The sequence below is a fragment of the Gopherus flavomarginatus genome, chromosome 9 (genome assembly GCF_025201925.1).
Source record: "Gopherus flavomarginatus isolate rGopFla2 chromosome 9, rGopFla2.mat.asm, whole genome shotgun sequence".
NCBI lineage: Eukaryota > Metazoa > Chordata > Testudines > Testudinidae > Gopherus > Gopherus flavomarginatus.
In genome coordinates this window covers 40,656,201-40,675,058 of record NC_066625.1, presented here as the reverse complement: position 1 = coordinate 40,675,058, position 18,858 = coordinate 40,656,201, and the positions used below count along the sequence as shown (strand labels likewise).

The following is an 18,858-nucleotide window of genomic DNA, read 5'->3' as shown; positions in this document are numbered from 1 at the left end:
CCTTATAGTCCATTCATCCAGCCCATGCTTCTTTAACTTACCGGCAAGAATACTGTGGGAGACCATATCAAAAACTTTGCTAAAGTCAAGGAATAACACATCCACTGCTTACCCCTCATCCACAGACCCAGTTATCTCCTCATAGAAGGCAATTAGGTTAGTCAGGCATGACTTGCCCTTGGTGAATCCATGCTGACTGTTCCTGATCACTTTCCTCTCCTCTAAGTGCTTCAGAATTGATTCCTTGAGTACCTGCTCCATGATTTTTCCAGGGTCTGAGGTGAGGCTGACTGGCCTGTAGTTCCCCGGATCCTCCTTCTTCCCTTTTTTAAAGATGAGCACTACAGTAGCCTTTTTCCAGTCATTCGGGACCTCCCCCAATTGCCATGAGTTTTCAAAAATAATGGCCAATGGCACTGCAATCACATCCACCAACTCCTTTAGCACCCTCAGATGCAGCACATCCGGCCCCATGGATTTGTGATCATCTAGCTTTTCTAAATAGTCCCGAACCACTTCTTTCTCCACAGAGGGCTGATCACCTCCTCCCCATGCTGTGCTGCCCAGTGCAGTAGTCTGGGAGCTGACCTTGTTTGTGAAGACAGAGGCAAAAAAATCATTGAGAACATTAGCTTTTTCCACATCCTCTATCACTAGGTTGCCTCCCTCATTCAGTAAAAGGCCCATACATTCCTTGACTTTCTTCTTTGTTGCTAACATACCTGAAGAAAGCCTTCTTGTTACTCTTAACATCTCTTGCTAGCTGCAACTCCAAGTGTGATTTGGCCTTCCTGATTTCACTCTTGCATGCCTGAGCAATATTTTTATACTTTTCCTTGGTCATTTGTCCAATCTTCCACTTCTTGTAAGCTTCTTTTTTGTGTTTAAGATCAGCAAGGATTTCACTGTTAAACCAAGCTGCTTGCCTGCCATATTTACTATTCTTTCTACACATCGGGATGGTTTGTTCCTGCAAGCTCAATAAGGATTCTTTAAAATACAGCCAGCTCTCCTGGACTCCTTTGCCCCTCATGTTATTTTCGCAGGGAATGCCACCCATCAGTCCCTGCTTTTCTGAGGTCCAGAATCCGTATTCTGCTGCTCTCCTTTATTCCTTGTGTCAGGATCCTGAATTCGACCATCTCATGATCACTGCCTGCCAGGTTTCCATCCACTTTTGCTTCCCCTACTAATTCTTCCTACTTTGTGAGCAGCAGGTCAAGAAGAGCTCTGCCCCTAGTTGGTTCCTCCAGCACTTGCACCAGGAAATTGTCCCTTACACTTTCCAAAAACTTCCTGGATTGTCTGTGCACCTCTCTTTGGTGATATCTAATATGCCATGGGGATGACACCCATATAATAATTCAAAGGGTGAAAATCCAGTTGAGGCCTGAGGTCCCTCCTGGATGGCGAACATAAGGTAAGGTAATAGGGTTTCCCAGTCCTTCTCGTCCCGACTTACCACCTTCCTTATCATAGCCTTGAGGGTTCGGTTAAACCTTTCTACCAGCCCATCGGTCTGCGTATGATAGACTGAAATTCTCAGGGTAGATATATGGAGCAGCGTACAGAAGTCCTTCAGTAGCTTTAACATAAATGGCATTCCTTGGTCAGTTAATATCTCTTTTGGTAGCCCCACTCAGGCAAAGATCCTTACCAACTCTTTGGCTATCGTTTTAGAGGCTGTGTTCCGCAGGGGGATGGCTTCTGGGTAGTGAGTGGCATAGGCCGAAACAACAAGTATATATTGGTGGCCCAGAGCTGTCTTCTCCAGAGGTCCCACTAGGTCCATCACTATTTACTCAAAGGGGACCTCTATGATGGGAAGGGGTACAAAAGGTGTCCTCAAGTGTCCCCCAGTGCAGTTGACACTCTGGGCAAGAGGCACAATACCTCCGCACTTCTTCATGTACCCCGGGCCAGAAGAACCGTCACAGGACTCAAACCAGGGTTTTCTCTACCCCTAAATGCCCCCCCAAAAGATGACTATGGGCAAGGCTTAATATGATGTTCTGGTGTTTTCAAGGTATTAGGAGCTGCTATACCTTCTGCCCCTGTACTGGTGCAACCCAGTACAAGAGATCCTTCTTCATTATGAAGTAGGGTCCTGGTCCCTGGGTTTTTCCTTCCACGGGGACACCATCTATTTCAGTCACCTCCTTTCTAATGTTGTCATACCTTGGATCTTCAGCCTGGTCCCACCCAAAATTTTCTCTCCCGGGGCTGGTCCATCCAAGTTCTAGGGGGCCAGTCTCTGTTGCCTCTCCTGGTTCAGAGATATTAGGGTGGGGGTCAGGCTCGGGCGTTTCCTCCTCTAGGGTAGCTTTATTTCCAAATACCCTGGTCCGCCTGCCTACAAGAGTGACCCTCTGTCCCTGGGTCAGGATCCGAGTCCCGAAGGCCTTAGCTGCCCTTCTTTCTCTTTTTGTCTTTCTACTCGACCTGGGAATAGAAAACAAATCTGGGGATATTTCAGAGAAGACTGGGGGTTGACAGTCTACTGTGGATGCCTCACTAACTCCAGGGTTCCCCTCTTTCTCCAATCCTCCTACTGGGAGTAAGTCTCCAAACCTGGGGAAGTCCCTCCCTATGAGCACCGGGCATGGGAGTTTAGGGACTACACCTGCTGCTACCTCAGTAGTGTTCCCTTGGATTTCAATTTTTACTGGGATGATGGGGAAGTAACTAACTGTCCCATGGACGCATGTTATCCCTGTACGTTTAGCCTGTAGCAGCTGACTATGCTTCACAAGCTTCCCTGAGATAAGCATGATAGCACTCCCCAAATCACCAGTGCCGTGGTCTCTACCCCATTTAGTTTCACTGGTCTGGTGTACATATGTGGGGTTAGTGAGACCCCCACAAGGTGAATTAGAGAGCATGGGTCTGCCCAGTTCCCCAGGTTACACTGCATAGGCTCCTCAGCACTGGGACACTGTGCAGCTATGTGTCCGCACTCCCTGCAGGCATAACATCTGTATGGAGCCCTAGGCATTCCCCGGTCTCTTGGTTTGGGCAGTCTAACATCATGATCCTCTTCTCCCTCAGTGCTCCAACTCTGTGGCTTCTGGTGGGCCTTCAGCCCTCCTCTTTTTCCTCCTGGTGGCCCAGTCACCCAAGATCTAGGGCTTGGAGCTGCTAGTTTAACCCAGGATGCCTCTTCCTTAACTGGTCAGGTCAGCTTCCTCACCGTCCTTCGCCTCTCTACCAGGGTGACAACCTCATTGCAGGTGGAGGGTTCATTCTGGCTTACCCAGGCACGCAGGTCTGGCAGTAGCCCCCTCGTGAATCAGTCGATGACCAGAACCTCTAGTATCTCTTCCGGACTCCAAGACTCAGTTTGCAACCACTTGCATGTGAGATGGATGAGGTCATACAATTGGGACCATGGGGTTTTGTTTCCTTGGTACCTCCACTTGTGATACTGCTGGGCCTGCACTGCTGTCATTACTCCAGATCTGGCCAGGATTTGTGCTTTCAGCTGCAGGTAGTCTGCTGCAGCCTCTTCAGATAGATAGTAGGCCTTCTGGGCCTCCCCACACAGGAATGGAGCGAGGATACCAGACCACTGATCTCAAGGCCAAGCTTCCTGTAGGGCTGTCCTCTCATAGGCCAGCAGGTATGCCTCTATGTCATCCTCTCCCATCATTTTCTGCAGGCAATTGCTGGCCCATATGATCCGCATTCCATCATGGCCACGGTTCATCTCTGTAAGGGTCTTCACTTGATTCAAGGCTTTGGAACGGAGCCTGGAGCTGGAGCATCGAGCAGCTCCAGAGCAGTGGAGCTGCAGATTTTTGTTTGGAGCTAAGCAGAGCCGGAGCACAGCTCCAAAGCCCTGACTTGATTTACCAGTTCTCACAACATAGTACGGTCTTGAGCGGCCTGGTCCATCAACAAGCAATTGGTCTCTTGCTGCAGCCGCACTGCCTCCTGTTGGGCAGCTGCCTGGACATGGGTAGCCTCCTGCTGGGTATCTGTGGCTTGTATCAGTGCCCGCACTACGTCTTCCATTGTGGTGGAAAAAAAAAACCTGCTCCTGTTTTTTTTTAAATAACACCCTCCTTCTTCCGCCGCACTATGCACACCAGATGCCACCACTGACACCAGTTGTGATAAAGTTCCTCCTCTACCTTGGTGGGTCCTGTGCTTATTAGCGGATTTTGCTTGCCTCAGAGATTCACAGTAGCCCTCAGTTTGGCCACTTTTATGGCTCAAATCTGCTGTTCATTCAGAGAACCTCATCAGTGGCCAGTATGGGGAAAACAGCCCAGAGACTTTCCCCTCTGGTGGAACCTCCTGTGTTGGATCAGGAGTTGAGAGGTTTGGGGGGAACCTGCGCCCGCCCTCTACCCCTGGTTCCAGCCCAGGGCCCTGTGGGCTGCAGCTGTTTAGCGTGCCTTCTGGAACAGCTGCATGACAGCTACAATTCCCTGGGCTACTTCCCCATGGCTTCCTCCCAACACCTTCTTTGTCCTCACCACAGGACCTTCTTACTGATATCTGTTAACATGTGTACTCCACAGTCCTCCAGCAGCACGTCCTCTCACTCCCAGCTCCTTATGCACACCTCACTAACTGGAGTGAGAGTCTTTTTAAATCAGGTGTCTTGATTAGCCTTAATTCATTCTAGCAGCTTCCCAATTGGCTACAGGTGTCCAAATTAGCCTGCTTGCCTTAATTAGTTCTAGAAAGTTCCTGAGTGTTCTGGAATAATCCCAGTTATTTTACCCAGGGAAAGGGGGCCTGCTTAACCTGAAACTAATGCATCTACCTTCGACCACTCTCTTGTGGCCATCTGGCCTGACCCTGTCACAGTATCTTCTTTGCGTTTTGTCAAATGTGCAGTGAAAGTGTTCTTAAAATGAACAACATGTGCTGGGTCTTCATCCAATACTGCTATAACATGAAATATATGGCAGAATGCAGGTAAAACAGAGCAGGGGACATACAGTTCTCCCCCAAGGTGTTCAGTCACAAATGTAATTAACATTTTTTTTATGAGCGTCATCAGCATGTAGGCATGTCCTCTGGAATGGTGGATGAAGCATGAAGGGGCATATGAATATTTAGCATATCTGGCACGTAAATACCTTTCAATGCCAGCTACAAAAGTGACATGCTTTTTGGTGACACTGTAAATAAGAAGAGGGCAGCATTATCTTCTATAAATGTAACCAGACTTGTTTGTCTTAGTAATTGGCTGAACAAGAAGTAGGGCTGAGTGGGCGTGTAGGCTCTAAAGTTTTACATAGTTTTGTCTTTGAGGGCAGTTATGTAACAAAAAAAATCTACATTTGTAAGTTGCACTTTCATGAGAAAGATTGCACTACAGTACTTGTCTGAGGTGAATTGAAAAATACTATTTCTTTTGTTTATCATTTTTACAGTGCAAATATTTGTAATAAAAAATCACATACACTTTGATTTCAATTATAATACAGAATACAATAGATATAAAAATGTAGAAAAACATCCAAAATATTTAATAAATTTCAATTGGTATTCTGTTGTTTAACAGTGTGATTAAAACTGCAGTTAACTGTGATTAAATTTTTTAATCACGATTAATTTTTTTGCGTTAATTGCATGAGGTAACTGCAATTAATCGATAGCCTTAACACACACACACACACACACACACACCTATCTATACACACACACAGGCAGTCCTTGACTTTACAACGTTTGACTTACAATGCATGGCACTTCCGATACTTCTAAATTGACACTCTGATTTGACTTATGACAATTGGTTTCGACTTTATGACACTCGGTCCCGCAATAGAGTGGCTTGCGGTTCTGAGTTACAACTTACAACGCAATTTTCAGGAATCAATTATGTTGTAAGTACGAGGACTGCCTGTATATCTGTCTATCTATAGATAAATATAAAAACTCTTGAGTGAATACAGTCTGGTCCTGGTGACTTATTGTTTAATTTATCAGTTTGTTCCAAAAGCTTCTCTATTGACACCTCAATCTGGGACAGTTCCTTGGATTTGTTATCTACAAGAATGGTTTGCATGTGGGGGTGTTCCCCACATCCTCAGCAGTGAAGACCAATGCAAAGAACTCATTTTGTTTCTCTGCAATGGCCTTGTCTTCCTTGTATGCTCCTGTAGCTCCTTGATCGTCCAGTGGCCCCACTGATTGTTTAGGAGCTTCCTGCTTCTGATGTACTTAAAAAATATCTGTTAGTTTTGTTGTTGTTGTTGCTCTTCAAATTCTTCCTTCGCCTGCCTTATTGTACTTTGACACTTGACTGGCCAGAGTTTATGCTCCTTTTAATTTTCCTCGGTAGGATTTGACTTCCAATTTTGCTGTTTTGCCTCTGAACACCTCTTTTACTCTGCTGCTTAGACATGGTGGCATTTTTGGGTCCTCTTATGGTTTTTTGGTGGGTTTTTGTTTTGTTGTTTTAATTTGATTATCTAAGACTTTGTTTTTTAATTAAAGATTCTTGGCTTGATGGTTTGGAAACAGTGTCCAGTAGCCATGAGCTTACACAAGACACTATTGCCTTATCCCTAGGCAAAGATCAGGACATGCCATTTTGGGGCAATCTTTGATCCAGTGGAACCAGACTTTTTGCTGTTTTAAACTGCCTGGTAGAGCTGGGTGAAGGTTTTTGGATTAACAGTTTATTCATCAAAAATGCAATTGTGGATCACCTGAAACGAGATGCAGATTTGGGTTGAATTTGGTGAGCAGTTCTGCCAGAAATAAACAATAGATTTATTTTTAAGTCAAAACCCACCTCCCCAGGCTGCTGTGAGGATAAATGTATGAAAGACTGGGATGTGCTCAGACACTACAGCCATGGAATACCTTTGATCATTATGACTGGAGCCATTTAGCCCTTGGCATGGCATTGGCTCCAGTTCCCAAAGATTCAGGTTAGCTGTTAAGGACTTATCTAAACATCACTGGTACCTGGCTTGTGGATATAGTCGTAAACCCAGATGAAGAAAAGAACATGTGGATAGTCAGGGCTTTGCAGCCAGAGTCACTGGAGAACTGGCAGTTTGCCTTTGTCAGCTGAGATGGCTTTTAATGATGGCACTTATGGCACGTTATGGCACCTGGAGGGGAAGGGAATGAGAGGGAGAGTATCCCCGTTCCTTGGGCCATCCTGCCTACTGGTAACGACAACATTCCATGGCAGATCAGTTTGCTGGGAAGCTGAGGCTGACCCTAGATGCTGTAGGGCATTTTTTTTCAACTAAAAAAGGCTTTTTAGCCAAAAATAAACATTTTTGCAGAAAATCTTAATTCTGATCAAATTATTCCATTTTGCAATGAAAAATTGTTACCAGAAACTGATTTTTAACCCCAAAACAATTTTTCAAAAAACAAATATTTTGGGGCTTAAGGTTTCTTTTGTTGAAAAACCCCAGGCAATGTTCATAGGAAATTTCAGGAGGGGAAAAAAAGGGTGTTGTTTTTTTCCAAATATTCCTACAAAAATCACTGGGATTTTTTAACCAACTAGCATCTTGTATCTCCACTTCATTCCTATCTTATGGAGCAAGATCACTTTCCATTGCTCTCTTTCTTTCCATCTTTTGTGGTTCATTGATTCCTTGGCTTTCTACAGTCGGTTTATATCAGGAATATCGGGACAACTCTTATTAAAGCCAACTGGAGTCTTTCCACTGTCTTCAGTAGGCAATGGATCAGATCCCTAAAGGGTGCCCATCACCGTAATATCTGGGCACTGAACCACTTACATGTACAGAAAAATAAAGCTGAAGGCTTAATGAGCTCTGCTCCCTCTAACCCTGAGTCCAGCTGGTTCAACTTACAGAGCTAAAAGAGGGAAGGGGCTGCATTGCCAACAAGATATCAGTTTTACTCAAGTTCACTTGAATCCCTCTGGGGACAGAAGGCTCTCCTTGGCCACAGCCCCAGTAGCAGAAATTCAAAGCTCAGCTCACTTTGCATTCAGCCTTGTGTGCCTCAGGCCTGACTGGAGGCTTGAGGTGGGAGAATACAGTTCAACATGCGTGGCCCAATCAGTTCTTGGCCTTCCTCTGAGACAAAGGCGATAACCTGCACACATTGCAGGGGTGGTTTGATGATGAAGTCACTTGCCCTCTAACAAATGGGCTTGAACTGGTGATCTAAAGCAAATGGGTTCATATCCTGCTGTCTCCTCCCTCTCGCCTCTGCCAGGTTTCATTTCAAACATATCACTTGTTGGAGGTGTCTTGCAATAACACTCTACACTTGTACAGCTCCTTTCCTAACATTTGTGCAGGCAACCACCGTACCCATTTTATGGAAGGATAAACTTAAAGAAAGAAACATTTCATATAGCAAGTCAGTGGCAAGAGCCAGAAACATAACCCAGGAGTTCTGATTCCCAGCCCTCTGTTCTGTGCCCCAAACAGCACTCCCATCACTATCTTGATGTAAACCCCCACCTCTTGTTGTAGTGAAGCCATAGGAAAAGGGCAAAGAACAAGTTTTTTTAATCAACATTTTTGGATATTGATGTGAAATTTCAAAACAAAAAAAATCTGGATAATGTTGATGAACAATTTTTCAACTAACTATGGGGCTGGTCAGATTGGGTTTGGTTGGCAGGGGTGGCCTGTTTCTTTGATTGTTTTTGTTTGTTTGTTTGAGGAATTTTCAAAATTTCAATTTTCAAAAAAGTGTGGGGTAATGTTGATAAAATTTTCATGAAATGTTTCCCCTTTCTTTGAGCTACCACGTGTAGTGAGGCTGCCAATCTGCCTCCTTTTACCAGCACTGAATTAAGAAAGAAAGAAAGAAAGAAAGAAAGAAAGAAAGAAAGAAAGAAAAAGAAAGAAAGAAAGAAAGAAAGAAAGAAAGAAAGAAAGAAAGAAAGAAAGACTATAGCATCTTGATTGGAAAGGAACAGAAGAACTTAGTTAAATGATCCTTGTAAGACTTGTACATCCATTAATGCTGTCCTCAAGCACACTTGTGGTTCTTTAACAGGTACACTTGCCAGTTTCTTAAGCCACAATCAAGAAAGTTTTATATTCAGTTATTATTCAAATATGTTGAGGATTCTTGACATAAAGACCAAATCTTGCAATTCTTTCTCAGTGTTTCCTCAGATAGAATTCCTATTGATTGAGCAGGTCATGCAGCCCAGCGCTTGAAAGCAACCCTAGAATAACAAAACAGTATGTGCAACCCAGGATTAGTGGGCCCCCTTCGATTGCCAACCAGCAGGCACGGTCCAGCACTATTGAGTGATTAGAATAACAAATCAGGGAGTGCAGCCCTGCACTCATAGGCAACCCTACAATAACAAACCCCTGTGCTCTGCCCAGTGCTTTTGAGCAGCCCTACAATAACAAGGCAGTGCAGAAACTTGTGGGGAGGGAGGATCCATGCTGGTAAAGGAATCTGATTGCTGTTTCAAGTTCCCAAGATTTATTATAAACATCAGTGAAAAGGAAACATTTTTATAAATAATGACCAATCCCCTGGCAACATTCCTGTCTATAATGTAGGCACAAATCATCAAGCAAGAAGGATGGGGCCCAGTTCTGAATTCGTTTCCCAAAGCATGGATGATCAGCCTGGGGTGTTCTTTTTTTCTTTTCCTTTTAGGGAACAGTTTCTTTCAAAAGAACAGTTGCTTCCCCTGATGCCTTCTCCTTGTCTTTGTGTTCAAATCCCCCTGTGCATTACATCACCAGAAATGACCAAGCATAGAGGCAGGAAACAAGATCCAATCTAGTGACGTGATTTCTCCAGGGAAAGCAGTCCAAGAAACAAGAAGGCATTGTTCTCTGAAAAAAAACAAAAACACTCAGGACCTGATCCAGTTCCCATTGAAACCGATGGAAAGGTTCCCACTGACTCCAGCAGGAGCTGGAGCAGAGCTGAAGTCTGTGGAATTCAGCAAACCCATTGCAGCACAGAGGAAGGCTTGTTGCAACACAGGCAAAGGGTGAACCATGTAAAGCTCACTCTGCACAAGCGTCCCAGATTGTCTGACTCTCACCTGAGCTGCTCTGCTGTGGGAAATTGGGCTTCAGATCCATTAGAAATTGCAGTTGAAGAAGGAGGACTATGCCATAACAGTGAGGTCTGAATGCACTCTGAAATACAGAAGAAAGGGGGAGATTGGGGCTGTAGAATTTGGGGATCGGTCTGCTGGGGCATCAGCGCTGATGCTGGGGATAAGTGGTAATCCTTCCACTTGTACAGCACAATGTATCCAGGTATTTAAATAACAGCTGGAGCTTGTCACCCATAGCGGTGATGGTGGTTCACAAACAGGGGTGTACAGCATCATCCTCATTCAACAAAGAGGGAAACTGAGGCACAGCACATAGAAGAGACTTGCCCAAGATCCCACAGGGAGTCAATGGCAGAGCTGAGGAATAGCACCCAGATCCCCTGAAGCCCTGCCCTCTAGACCATAGTCACCTGTGGCAGGATCTAAAAGCCTTTTACAAGTGCAAACTTTTTCCAGCCTCATGAATCTCCATGTGGGAGGTTAGCAAAACTGCAGCACAGCAAGGTGAAGAAATTTCCCCAGTCATTGTCACACTGGCACTGAGGGCAGAGGTGCCAATGGAAAAGTCCCAGCTCCTCCCAGGTCCAACCATCAGGCCAAACTCACTCTCCCATTCATAGTAATGGGATCACATCATTTTCTTGACACTGCCCTTCAGGGACTCTGAAGACTGAGGCTGTACTTCCAGCTGAGCTCTGTAACTCGGCCTCCACCTAGCCCTATTTCCTAACTCAGCCCTCTCCTGGCCATTGCCAATATCTTGCCTCCCTCTGCTTCTGCTATAAGTTTTCATCTTCCAGCACGGGCCTCCTTCCTGAGGCGTGAGGCTGGTCTGGGGATACGGCACAAGAACAAGGATAAGCTGATGCTAAGCCACTGCAAGCTAATCTACTCTTCTAAAGCGAGATGGGAAGACATTCCTTGGCAATGTTGGAGAGGCTGGCGCTAAGCACTTACTTTGCCTCACTTTGGAGCCTGAAAACAAGAGAGTCTGATGGGAATGTGCTGGAGGAGCATGAAGGGCCAGGAGACAAAATAACAACAATCCAGAATGGAAAGCAGCTCAGGCATCCCATTCCTACTCTGTACACTTGCCTCACTAGCTGCCAGGTGTGTGCAATGTACAACATGTTTTGATGCCTAGCTCAGGGCACTGTCGCCCATGCCTAGCGTCCTGGCTCCTGGAGTCACAACCGGAGACCAGAGCCTCAGCTAACACAAACATTGTGTTTGGCCCTCATGGACGCAAAGAAAACTTGACAAGGTGAACTGGTATCAGAGGGGTAGCCATGTTAGTCTGGATGTGTAAAAGCAGCAAAGAATCCTGTGGCACCTTATAGACTAACAGATGCTTTGCAGCATGAACTTTTGTGGGTGAATACCCACTTCGTCAGATGCATGTAGTGGAAATTTCCAGGGGCAGGTATATATATATGCAAGCAACCTAGAGATAACGAGGTTAGTTCAATCAGGGAGGATGAGGCCCTGTTCTAGCAGTTGAGGTGTGAAAACCGAGGAAGGAGAAACTGGTTTTGTAGTTGGCAAGCCATTCACAATCTTTGTTTAATCCTGAGCTGATGGTGTCAAATGTAAAGATGAACTGAAGCTCAGCGGTTTCTCTTTGAAGTCTGGTCCTGAAGTTTTTTTGCAGCAGGATGTCCACCTTAAGGTCTGCTATAGTGTGGCCAGGGAGGTTGAAGTGTTCTCCTACAGGTTTTTGTATATTGCCATTCCTAATATCTGATTTGTGTCCATTTATCCTTTTCCGTAGAGACTGTCCAGTTTGGCCGATGTACATAGCAGAGGGGCATTGCTGGCATATGATGGCATATATTACATTGGTGGACGTGCAGGTGAATGAACGAGTGATGGTGTGGCTGATCTGGTTAGGTCCTGTGATTGTGTCGCTGGTGTAGATATGTGGGCAGAGTTGGCATCGAGGTTTGTTGCATGGATTGGTTCCTGAGCTAGAGTTACTATGGTGCGGTGTGCAGTTACTGGTGAGAATATGTTTCAGGTTGGCAGGTTGTCTGTGGGCGAGGACTGACCTGCCACCCAAGGCCTGTGAAAGTGTGGGATCATTGCCCAGGATGGGTTGTAGATCTCTGATGATGCGTTGGAGGGGTTTTAGCTGGGGGCTGTATGTGATGGCCAGTGGAGCCCTGTTGGTTTCTTTCTTCGGTTTGTCTTGCAGTAGGAGGCTTCTGAGTACACATCTGGCTCTGTTGATCTGTTTCCTTATTTCCTCGTGCGGAGTCCCTCCAAGAATACTAGTAGATTGGTGAGGCATGATTTCCCTTTACAAAAACCATGTTGACTCTTCCACGACAAATTATGTTCATCTATGTGGCTGACAAGTCTGTTCTTTACTATAGTTTCACACAGTTTGCCCAGTACCGATGTCAGGCTGTAATTGCCGGGATCACCTCTGGAGCACTTTAAAAAAATTGGTGTCACATTATCTATCCTCTAGTCATTTGGTACAGAAGGTGATTTAAATGATTTAAAGGTTGCATACCACAGTTAGAAGTTCTGCAATTTCACATGAGTTCCTTCAGAACTCTTGTGTGAATGCCATCTGGTCCTGGTGACTTATTACTGTTTAATTTATTAATTGGTTCCAAAATCTCCTCTAATGACACCTCAATATGGAACAGTTCCTCAGATCTGTCACCTAAAAATAATGGCTCAGGTTTGGGAATCTCTCTCACATTCTCAGCCGTGAAGGCCAATGCAAAGAATTCATTTAGTTTCTCCACAATGACCTTATCGTCCTTGAATGCTCCATTAGCATCTCAATCGCCCGGTGGCCTCACTGGTTGTTTAGCTGGCTTCCTGCTTCTGATGTACTTAAAAATGCAGGAGAAGCCTGCATCGGCTGGCCACCTGCAGACTTTGCAGCTCTGAGTTCTGCAATTGACCTTTCGATGACTCACCTACAGGCTCCGACTTCTTCCTTTCCCTGAAGGTGCTCAACCTCCACTCCACCTCAAGTCCCACCTCCACTCCACCCCTTCCCCCGACCCTGATCCTCCCCCTCTGCCCAGTGCCTCCTGCATGTCATGGAACAGCTGATCTTCAGCGGGCAGGAGGCACTGGGAGGGAGGGAAAGGAGTTGATCAGCAGGGCTGCAGGCAGCTGAGAGGCACTGGGTGGGAGGGGAAGGAGGAGGAGCTAGCTGCCAGGGGGTACTAAGCATCCACTAATTTTTTTTTCATGGGTGCTCCAGCCCTGCAGCACCCACAGAATCAGCGCATATGGCACCACACCACCTTCTCTTTCCTGTTTAGCTGTGGAAACATCTACATGATACACCCCTTTCAGTGCGAAGGAAGGTAGATCTTGGCCCTTCACCTCTTCTCATAACTAGATTAGCTCCCTATTTGCCACCTGCTATACTTTTGCCAAATATTAATCTCTCTCCTGTTATATCTCCACCAGAGTTACGGTGCCCCATACTCTAGCAAGGCAGCAACAGCCTGAACTAGCCCTTTTGTAGTGTTGTAATGATCATTCTCCTCTCACTAAATCCCATTATCCAGCTTGTGAGATGTTGGTTTCACAGACCATTCTACACTATAAGGTTTGATCAATGTAAGTTACGTTAGCATTCTGCCACCAACTTTTGTATATAGTCCAAGTGTGTTTCACCACAAGCCCATCCCCAGATCCTTTGCCTGGTCAGAATTCCTGAAACTTGTGTTTGTAATGTCCTGGTGACATCCCTGCCACATTCCTGACCAAGACTTGAGAATAACCAAAGGAGAGACTGTCTGTCCCCAGAGAATCCTGCCCCCCACCCCCACTCCACACACACATCTTTCTGTGGATCCCTGTGCTTTCTGGGACAGGACTTTGGGAGTTTAGGGCTCAATCTAACCCACTGAATAATAATTCAATCCAATCCCCAATGATAGATTTTTTTCCCAATGACTTTAATATGAGTTGGATTGGGCCCTTAGTGAACTCTCTCTCTCTCTAACATTTCCACATAAGTGAATAATAAAAATGTTTGCCTTCAGTAGCACATTTCATCAAAGGATCTCAAAGTACTTTACAACCACTAGGTATTTAAGCCTCACAACATTCCAAAGAGACAAAGCCATTCTGTTTCTCCCATTTAGAGGTGGGGAAACTTGGCACAGACAGGCTAAGAGATCTGGCTAACAGCACACAGTAGTAGAGCTGGGAATAGAAGGTAATAGCCTAGACACTCAGTTCCCCAGCTCTAACCATTGCATATTCCTGTCCTCCCTCAAAATGCTGTGCTTTTTATTTTGACACACACAATAAACATGAAAAAGCAGTAGATCTCCTTCCTTCCCTGCACCATCGCACACTGGAAATGCTGCAGTAGCACAGAAATGCAGATATCTGGAATTAACTTGGATTTTTTTTTAAATGAAAATACCACATGTATTTAACATGCAAGCAATGCTGAAGTGGAACAACATTAAAACAGGATCAAGCACCAGTCAATGCATTCAGAGGAAAAGGTGAACACTCGGGGTGAAATCTTGACCCCATTGAGGCCGAACACAAAACTCCCATTGACTTCACTGCGGCCAAGATTATGCCCTCCTTTTTCTGAGTATGACACTTTCTGAGTTCAGTGGAACATCGAGAGAGAATTTAAGCAATCAGATTGTCTAATGCAGAGGGCATTAGTTCCCTGGAAAAGCCCTGTCAGTACCATTTGTAACCATCACAGCACCCAGAACTAGAATGCACAGCATCTTGGCAGCCTCTTTTCCTTTTCAGATTCCTAGTAAACCACCCGGAGAGGTGGTATGGTCGAGCCAAAAGGAGTGAAGAGATCAAAAGCTTCCATTACTGATTTCTGTGCTATCACTTGTCTGTGGATTCCCTGGCGTGTTACCAAGGCTGTTAATCTGATACTTTTCATGCCCACTAAATTCACTTAAAAATAAATCATTAAATAGGAAGAACTCATTTCAGGTGCTGTCTCCCCAGCCAGGTTGGTACTAAGGTAATTGCTATCTCTGCTGGTTTGGAAGGAAAAAGAAGCCACAATCCATTGCAAATCTGATGGGTAACCCAGCCAATGGAATCTTCCGTTTAATCAGTTCCAGGAGGCCGGATGGAGCAGCCAGCCTTTGAAAATGTAAGAGTTCGATTTGCCAGTGAAACAGGGGTTGGAGGGGGGGAAGCAAGGAGGATTTTCCATCTTTAGCTGAAATTAAAAAAACATGGCAGTCAGCAAGGCAAGCCTTCCCAAAAAGGTTAGGAGCAGCTGCCTCCAAGTCTGAGAATACTGCTGTGTCAGATGCACACAGCGAGCAGCTCCCGTTAGTCTTTAAGTGGCTGGTATATTTTCAAGTTTTTCTCAGGCTGCATCTCCATCTTTTACAGGCCTCCCTGACTTAGTACCTGATCCAAACTATGTCCAGGCCTCCACCTATATCCAGAGAGCTCACCTCTATTCTCTCCGCTGTGCTGCTGAGGAAAAGTGCCTTGCCAGGTAAGGAGATGGGTGACTCCATGTTGCTAACTCTTCTGATTATATCATGAGTTTTGTAATATTTGGGGTTCTCCCTGAATTCCCAGCTCCTGGAGTCAGGAGATTAGGGGAGAATCTGAACTTTCCTTTATAAAAGAAGTTTCTAACCCTCGTGGTTGCAGAGAAAAGGTTGAAAACATGAAACTTAAAGGCCCAGAAACCTGAAGGCAAAGAAAAAGAATCCAATTTTTTCAACCTCATGATTTTTAAGACAATGATTTTTGAATGATTTTGAATGATCTCGTGATTTTTTAATTACCAACTCATGATTTTTGAATGTTTGGAGTTCATGATACTTTTGTTGCTACCTTGGTATTAATGATGGGCCAACCAAAAATCTGGTCTAATTTGGAAAGCTCTTGGGGCCCATAGGTCATGTGGGTAGTCCCAAGAACTGCTTGGTTCTGGTTAAACCGGATGGAGATATTGCAATAACGTTTCTGCTTCCGGTGCCAGCTGTGAATTCAGAGGTGTGCAAACATGTAGCCAGCAAAGGCACTAAACAGGAAGTTGAGGAGAGAGTGAATCTGAGGATTGTTGTTATACTGTTTTACAGCCCTTTTCTGCACATATCCAGATTTCTGAGAAGGGTCAAAAAATTTCAACAAAAACTTTTTTTTATTAGAAAAAAAATAATTTGTCCATTGTGTGAATACAATGGAATTTGAAGATTAGTGTAACTGTTCTTTCTAGTTCATACACTGAATATATTGGTGATTATGTTCTATTATGATAGATAGATAGATAGATAGATAGATAGATAGATAGATAGATAGATAGATAGATAGATAGATAGATAGATAGATGCCAACAGCAATAATAGTCTCCGGAATTTACTTGGCATTTCTGTAGCTGCTTAAGGCAGTGCTGTGCTGAATATAATGAAACATTGCCTTTGTCTGGTAAGGACCAGATTCTGATATTGCTGCACACATTGGGTAGTATCTTACTCTGCACTTATTGCCATTAACATCAGTGTATTAAGGTGTTGTTTGACAGGAGTAAGGGTATCAAAATCTGGCCTTAATTAAGCGGATGTGTCTTGGAATGCACAGGATTAGCAGATGTGGCTCGTAGTGATCTTCATGAGGGGCTGGGTTATTTTACTTGATGTATTTTTGTTCCCCTTGCAATGACTCATCTCAGTTTCTCCGCACTGTAAAGTTGAAAACACACATAGAATTGCAATCAGTTCCTGTGCTCAAAATGAACTTTGTGTGAAGAGCCCACTCAGAGCTGGGCAGCTGTTCTCAGCTGGACTCTACAATGAGGGGATAGCAAATTTAGCACCACTTAAACCCAACATTTAGCAACTGATGCCTTGGCCTCGTCACATTCTGTATAACCCTTCTCCTCCAATGGGATAGCAGAGCCTTTTCCTGGTACAAGAAGTGAGATCTCCTGGCCAATGTGGAGCAGCTTCTGATCTTTAACAGGGTATGCCATGGTGATAATAAAACGGGAAAATGTGAGTGCTAAGAGTTGTTTGGCGGGTGGGGGGGAACTTTACAAGTTGCAAGGCGGGGAAGCTCTGTCTTTTTTAAAAAAAAAAAATCTTTTTTCCACTAAGGAGAATCTTAATACAGATTTATTTGCTGTTATTTTTCAAATCTGCTCTAGCTCCCATACTGCTGAGCAAAACTTCAAAGAGCCACTTGCTACTAGCCACATTGGAAGAGAAAATGCTGCTTCAAACTGAAAAGCTGAAACGAAAAGTTTTGACTTAAGATCAAACCCAAAAGGGACACATCAGCTTTAACCCAAATTCAGGAACAGTTTCTGAGCCAAAAAAAATGCACTTTTCAGCAAAAAAATCTATTCACTGAAAAAAATTCCCTCCGTCCAAGTAGAAGCTCACCCAGCCCCATCCCTCAGCCCCTCCAGTGCTCAGATGTCCCCAGCTGCTTTCAGGGTAAGTGAGTTTCACCCATCTCCTCCATTTCCTTCCTTTTAACCCCTTCAGCACTGCCTACACTCCCGAGGCCACCGACTACGACATCCGGGTGCTGCTGAGGTTCCCGCAGCGGGTGAAGAACCAGGGCACAGCAGACTTCCTGCCCAACCGCCCCCGCCACAACTGGGAGTGGCACAGTTGCCACCAGTAAGTTGAGGAGAACTTGGCACTCTTCAGCACCTTACAAGTCCATCTCTGGGTGACAGGCCCTTGCCACTGGGACTTTCCTTTGGTGGGCAGAGGCTGGTATCCAGCCATGGCTCTGGTTCAGTAAAGTAGCTTGAGCACATGCTTCAGCATTTTGCTGAATTGGGGCCTATGTCAATATACTGAGGGTGAGAGCCACCCCTGGCTATAGATCAATGGACTGGCCTCCTCCATTCCTTCTCCCATCTTGCCTTTCTCTCTCCATTTTCTTGTTCCCTAACTCCAACCCTTTTCTTCTTTCTTTTTTCCTCTGCTCCTCTTTTCTTTCTTCCTTTCTCTGCAAAATTTATTTATCGCACCCCCCAATCCCAAAACCATTTCCCTGCCAGCTCCCCCTCCAGTCTCCATAAGCCCCGTGCTGCTCAGGGCGAGTGTCCTGTGCTGGTCCACAAGGGTCAGGCCACATCATCACAGACCCCTGAACTGAGCATCATGGGCAAAGAGAAGGTCGGGCTTCTAATGCTGTGACTGATGCGTTATGGGAGCAGGTGGCTTTCAAGAAGCCGCACACTCCATCGCTCAGAGCCCCAGCATTTTCCCAAAGTGAGGTGAGGAGGATCTGGGATCCTGCCACTTTCCTTGCCCCCACCCACTCCTGAGCAGCTCTAATACCCCTGCACCCACCCAGCATGCATCTATAAATATCTCTGTGGTACACGCCTCTGCCCTGGATTTCCCCCAGGCACTACCACAGCATGGACGAGTTCAGCCACTATGACCTGCTGGATGCACCCACAGGGAGGAAGGTGGCTGAGGGACACAAGGCTAGCTTCTGTCTGGAGGATACCACCTGCGACTTTGGGAACCTGAAGCGCTATGCCTGCACTTCACACACCCAGGTGAGAGGAGGGGGAGATGTATCCAATAGATCCAGGACCACTCCACCCGCTGACTGCGATTTAGTGCAGGGCTTTCTTCCCCTATTGGCCCCAGTCTCCTAAGACACCCAGCTGTGTGAGTGGGCAGGGACAGTCACCTCTGGGAGCTGGGGAAGGGATTAGTGAGTGCCCAAACCTGGTCAGGAATCTCCCTCATGGCATCATACCAGTGCAGGTGTTACACCTCCCTCTGGAATATCAAGCAGCCTCAGGTGGGCATGTCCTATTGATTTCCTGGCATGGGTGTCAGAGCCCTCCCTAAAGGGGGAGGGGCAACCCCACCCCC

General features: G+C 45.5%; 1 protein-coding gene across 1 annotated transcript in view; it reads left to right on the top strand.

The window, feature by feature from the left end:
- Positions 1–18,858, top strand: part of LOXL1 (lysyl oxidase like 1) — a 39,910-nt gene that overhangs the window by 13,596 nt on the left and 7,456 nt on the right. The window contains exons 2-4 of the mRNA XM_050968223.1: positions 15,386–15,494; positions 17,497–17,634; positions 18,377–18,533. Of these exons, the coding sequence (XP_050824180.1) occupies positions 15,386–15,494; positions 17,497–17,634; positions 18,377–18,533 (404 nt within the window). The remainder of the gene's footprint in view (positions 1–15,385; positions 15,495–17,496; positions 17,635–18,376; positions 18,534–18,858) is intronic.